The sequence below is a fragment of the Mus pahari genome, chromosome 13, assembly GCF_900095145.1.
Source record: "Mus pahari chromosome 13, PAHARI_EIJ_v1.1, whole genome shotgun sequence".
NCBI classification, from domain to species: Eukaryota; Metazoa; Chordata; class Mammalia; order Rodentia; family Muridae; genus Mus; species Mus pahari.
In genome coordinates, this window is record NC_034602.1 from 80,914,424 (window position 1) to 80,920,615 (window position 6,192).

The following is a 6,192-nucleotide window of genomic DNA, read 5'->3' on the forward strand; positions in this document are numbered from 1 at the left end:
GGACAGCCAGATGTAAAACTGTCTTTAAAAAAAAGTAATAAGCAAGCAAGCAAGGAGGCCAAGGGTTAGTTAGGCAATACGGAGTAGCTGGGGATTGGCCAATGCCTGGTGTGTAACAGCCCTTCTACCTCTCACACATACAATTAGGAAATTATTCAAAACCAAGTTTTTGTAGGCACCGTGGAAGATTTAGGGGAATAGTCTGTGGCCCCTACTCTTAAGAACCAGTCTCGTTGGAAAGATAAAAACAAACAAACAAACAAACAAATCCAATTAGATAGCAGTGAAGTGTTTACTTGTGAAACACTGAGCAACAAGCGAAATAAATTTAAGAGAATTTGAGCAGCCAGAAAATGCTCTTTAAATTGGTTAAGTTTTTGCACTGTTAGTGATCGACTCTAGGACCTGGTCCCTGCAACATCAAGTGTTCTGCCACTAAGCTACATCCACAACCTTCTAGGAGAGTTTTATTGAGGCAAACGTAGAATAAGCCCTGAAGACGGGATCAAGTTAATGATGAAATCCCATGGCCTCAAAAGCTACGTGGAAGGCTCTGAAGGCCAATTCTGGTGGTCTCCACTGTAGAACTCCAAAACCATTAGCACCCATCTCTGAGACACACTGTGTGCAGGGGCTCTAGGCTGACCCAAATGCAGCTGCTGAGGGCCTGTCCAGCTTGGTGAGGTCTAGCTAGCTCACCAGCAAACAGACAGGCCTGGGGCTTGGTGACGTGAGCCTCAGAAGTCTCCGGAGGCTGCCAAATGTGTGGCTCTGGAAGCCAGACAGCTGTTGTGCATGGGATAGCTATGAAGGAAAGGGACACTTGCCCAGATCTGATGTTATCGTGACTATGCTCAAGGGCTCGATGAAATTTTGTTGGCTGTGTAGAACAAAGACAGTTTTTGCCTCTAGCAATTGTTACTATTGGAGTTTTGCAATTAACTTCCTAGCTTTAGTTATAATTTCAAATTCACGCTTTATGTTTTGTAGTTACGTTAATGTATTAAAAGCTTATGTATTAAAGGCTGCTCTGCCACGGGAGGCTTTTCAGTACAATCTAAAAACCATTAAGACGCAGGGCGCTTGTTGGTAAGTAACGGTCTCCTATGTAGTCTTCCTTGAGCGACGACTTTGGGGTGTTTTAGGTTTTCTGTTTTTCTTGTTCTTTTGATGTTTTTTCCCCCTCTTTTGCTTTTTCTTTTGGGTGATCTGCAAGAAGCGAGAAAAAGGGCAATGCTTTCCAATGTTGTAATTTCTCCCCTTCGGGATGGCCCAACTCCTCCTGCGTGTGATCATTCCTTATCCTCAGAGCCAGCTCATGTCGCTGCTCTCTCCGAGGCGCTGGCCTCATTAGCCACTGCCCCTACATTAAAGAAGCTACAGTTCCCTCTTTGCTTGTTTGTCGGTTTCCTGGCATCTTGCTGTCTTCCATCCTCTCCCTTCATCTCCCACCTGGGCCAAACACAGCCCTTTGGGGCTGTCTGGTACCGTTACCCCCCACTTTGCGTATCAGGCAATGGTTCTCAACTTGTGTGTCGAAACCCATTCGGGGGCACATATCAGATATCCTGCGCCTCAGGTATTTACGTTATGATTCTTTTTTTTTTTTTTTTTCCGGTTTTTTCGAGACAGGGTTTCTCCATATAGCCCTGGCTGTCCTGGAACTCACTTTGTAGACCAGGCTGGACTCGAACTCAGAAATCTGCCTGCCTCTGTCTCCCAAGTGCTGGGATTAAAGGAGTGCACCACCACGCCCGGCTACATTATGATTCTTAACAGTAGCAAATGTTACAGTTATGGAGTAGCAACAAGATAACTTTATGGTGGGGGGGGTTACCTCAACATGAGGGACTCATGCATTAGGGTCTCAGCATTAGGAAGGCTGAGAACCACTGAAACTGGACAAGGCTAGGCGAGTGTGTAGCCTGAAGCTTAACTGCTAGGATCTAGGGCAGACCCAGCAGTTAGGTGTGGGGACCTGAGCTCCCCACCACATACCCCATGGCTCTTCTCAAACCCAGCTCCTTAGCTATCTCACATTTCTCCCCCCCCCCCTTTTCCTTGACTCCTTTCCCATCTCAATCCCTTTGTTCTCTGCATTTAAATTCCAGTTATGTTACCTTCAGGCTCTCTGAACACACCTTACTCAAAACCACCAACTCCCACACTGTACTTAATTAACTGCCTGGTAAATATCTTATCTTCAAAGATCCAGATCAGCGGTCACTTTGTAGGAGAAGTCTACCTTAATACTTTCTAAATCGTCTCTTGGCCAAGTCAATTGCCCTTTCCTTCATAACTCTCAAGGTTCTCATGTATACACTATTCTAAACGTCTCCCAGCAAGTCTGTCGATTTTTATACGTTGTTAATGACTGTCTGCTGTATGGCGAAGGCGTGATAGCTTATTATTTTTGAATCCTTAGTGTCTTACTAGTTGATGCTATTCAAAAGGATGGAAAATGGGTCCTCGATGGGTGTGCCCAGCATTTGCTGACTTTCTGAGCTGATCTCTAAAAGGATGGAAAATGGGTCCTTGATGGGTGTGCCCAGCATCTGCTGACTTTCTGAGCTGATCTCTAAAAGGATGGAAAATGGGTCCTCGATGGGTGTGCCCAGCATCTGCTGACTTTCTGAGCTGATCTCTAAAAGAAAGCAATTTGGGTTCCCCCCCTCACCAACCTTCTTCTCCCATTCTTTCATCAGCTTCCTCACTTTTGCTGAGTCCGGGTCTAGGCAGGTTTGATCTCCGTTCTTCAGTGTAGCACTGTGCCAAAGAAACACCAGTGAGCCTTCTCCCCAGTAACAACTTAATAATTCGTAATAGAAACAGTGGGGGAAAAACATGCATTTTTATTGAGTTTTCCAGCAAAACCACTTAAAATGTAGCAAAATGTCTTCCTAAGATTAACAGGTAGATTTTTAAAAACTGTAGCAGATATATATATATATATATATATATATATATATATATATATGTGTGTGTGTGTGTGTGTGTATTTATATCCTCTATATATGTGTGTATATATTTATATCATTTATATCATATACATATATACACACATATAAATATATATCCTTTAAGTTCACAGGTCTAATTTCTAAGAGGCTTGGAATGGTGGTCTGTTCCTGGAATCCCAGTATTCACGTGGACAAAGTAAGAGGACCATGAGACTGAAGTCAGCCTTAGCTACCTAGCAAGACTCTGCCTCAAAACAAAACAAACACAAAATCCTAATCTCTACTAGAAAAGAATTACTAGGAAAGAATTAAACACAATCCTACCACAGTAACGGTCTGACAACAGTGAGTTCATTTTTTTTTTTTTTTTACATAACCTTTGTTTCTAGCAATGGGCCTGTGCTATACAAATTATGGCTTCTCAATATGATGTAAAAAACAGCTTAGCCATCAAAAGTCATTATTAGGCCAGGGAGTTGGGGTGGCTGGTAAGCATACTTGTCTCATAAGCTGAGTTCAACCCCAGAACCCCAAATAAGGACAGAGGAGAAAACCGACTCTACCAAGTTGTCCCGATTGCTGTATGCATGCTGCGGGATGTGTTCTTGAACATACAAAGTATGGGTTAAAATTTATTTTATTTTTTAACTTCTTTGTGTCTCTGCATGTATATGTGTACTAGTATGCAGGTGCCCACAGAATCCAGAAGAAGGTATAGGAGCTCCTGGGGGTGGAGTTACAGATGGTCGTGAGTTGTCCACTGTGGGTGACAGAAGCCAAACTCGGGTCCTCTTAACCTCTCAGCCATCTCTCTGCAACCCCTCAAAAATTTTTAGATGCCACTTTTAGGATTCAGGGATAGGGTTGAGTAAAGAGAGAGAGTAAATGCATAGCCTGTGCAAAGTCCTAGGTTCAATCCTAGCACCCCCAGAAAACTAACAAGTATCGCATTTTTAGAGAAAATTAATCATCCTGAGAAACTGTTATTATTCTGTTAAGGAAAATAACAAATTACAAATGGCAACTTCTCCTCATCTGTAGGGAAGATGTCTAGGTTCCTACACTCTCAGATGGTACCTACATTCCTAGATGCCTACATACTTAAGATAGATAAAGTCTAATGTGTGAACTAAACAGAGTAAGGTATTAACAAAACAATTTATTATTTAAAGATATGTCACCTTCCATTTTCAGTTTCCAGAAGAAATTTCTTATTTTGAAGAGGAAGAAAGAAAAGGAGTAGACAGATTTATGGGGGAGCCTCCTGCCCACATGAGCAAGTCAGTAAGCTGAGGGTGAGACTCCCTCTAAGTTCAGTGTGGGATGCATGCATTGGGAGCTTTTACTTACATGATTTCAGTTTTGTTGCAATTGGGACTTGGGGCAAACTGTCTGAGGTCTTTGAGGAATTTGTAGTGGATCGTGCCTTGGCTGGTGCTGATGCAGGAGCATCGTGGATTCCTTATGACTAGGGTTCCTAGCGGGAAGATAATACACATTACTTAGAATGACATCCTTTCAAATGAGGCTTGTCTCAGTCAGTCACTATTGCTGTGACTGAGTGTGTGTGACAGCTTTTCAAGGTAGGTGTTATTTCCATTCTGTATACGAGGAAGCCAAGGTTAAGAGCAAAGTCATTTAGCAAAAGGGAGCAGGGGAAGAATTTCATTTTAAGTCACTTAGAGTTCTTTAACTACATTACTTTACAACCTTGGAAGAAGAGAAAAACTGCACCATACTTAAATCCCTACTGTTAGGTACTGTCAGTACGACAGGGACTGGTTTCTTAAGCAGTTCCTCAATCTACTTCTTGCTCCTGGGGGCATGGAGTTGATATAGGTGTGGACAGAAAGCTCTACTTACAATAATTGATTACCATTTCAATCCTATTCCCTCTCGTCCCCACTGCTCTGAAATGGCTCATTAAACCTGTGTCTTCATCCCTTTTTGCTTACCTAGAGTCAGCATCTATTTCTACAGGTTTTGCCAACATACAGTAACTACAGCACATCTACTTTACACATGTGGAAAATGCTCTCTAGGAAGGTTTTTTGTCCAAGGTAAGGAGACCAGAGGCAACCTCTCTGACTTCTGAGTTCTCAGTTGGTTAACCACAGACATTCTTATCAGTACACAGCATCGGGTGAGGAAAGTGATGCAGGACACAACTTAGAAAAGGATCTCTTACATCACTCTCTGTTGCCAGGGTTGCGGATTAAATATCTCGCACGATAAACTCGAAACAAAGCACCCAGAATCCTCTTTACATCTGAGAAATGGTTGCTCATTATTAAAACATTCAAATATGCCTTGAACCCTCATTGGGAACTCACAATACCGACGCCAAGAAGGCATATTTGACTTGGCAGGTACAGATCGCGACCTTTGGATAACTGTTCCCAGCATCTAACTGCTTTGATGACCGAGCAGTATTGGTTTTTATTGCATGCAAGACATTCAGCTTTATCTGCTGGCCTGAGAAGGCTTTTATGATGTTTCGGTCCTCAGAACTTACTAACGTAACACGGTGTAAAACTCCTCACCTCGGACTCCGCACTGTTCCAGGAAGATGATGCTCAAGAGGAAAAGAACAGCGGACTTCATGGCAGAGCTGTGTTCTATTGAGTCACTGTGTTGGAGTGAAGTCCGAGAATGTCTTTAGAGAACATGTTCTTGAGGATCATATTTATTTAGGAAATCCCTTTTCCTTCCCGTCTCTGATTGGCTGGTCTCCTCAGCTGACCTAGAAGAACTAAACTAACCACAAATTGATCGTCCTGGGGAAAACCCTACTCTCAGATCCCAGGGAATTTCTGCATGTTCTACTTCCATTTCACATAAACGGGGAGTTTATAGTAAGGGATGTGAAACCACCAGTGGCTTGTTTTAGCCCGGGCAAAGTTGCTACCTGGATGTGGAATAGATTATACAATGACTATATCAGTGCTGTACAGTGAAGGTCGGAGATGTGCTTCCCACGTGGGACGTGATCTACACTATACGGCGACTCCTACTGCCTTTCCTGACAAATCAAAGCTTCTTAATTTGTTGAGGGTAAATCCATTTCGTCTCACTGAAGCTACAGTTTTCCATCACTGTAATTGCTAGGTTAGTTGCATGAGCGACAGCTGTTCTGTTCCCTGCTACCTTTTCCAGATGTTTCACGAGATGTCTGTGGCACTCACGGTAGGACTGTGAAGTGAGAAAGTACACATTCATGAGCCTTTTTTCT

At 42.9% G+C, this 6,192-nt stretch overlaps 1 protein-coding gene across 1 annotated transcript; it reads right to left on the reverse strand.

The window, feature by feature from the left end:
- Window positions 1-278: 278 nt before the first annotated feature.
- Cxcl9 (C-X-C motif chemokine ligand 9) lies at window positions 279-5,658 on the reverse strand. The gene is made up of 4 exons (XM_021211238.1): window positions 5,504-5,658; window positions 4,311-4,437; window positions 2,682-2,766; window positions 279-1,209 (listed from the first exon to the last, which is right to left on the reverse strand). Exons 1-4 carry the CDS (start codon window positions 5,562-5,564, stop codon window positions 1,105-1,107), a joined length of 378 nt encoding a protein of 125 aa, XP_021066897.1. The 5' UTR covers window positions 5,565-5,658; the 3' UTR covers window positions 279-1,104.
- Window positions 5,659-6,192: the final 534 nt, after the last annotated feature.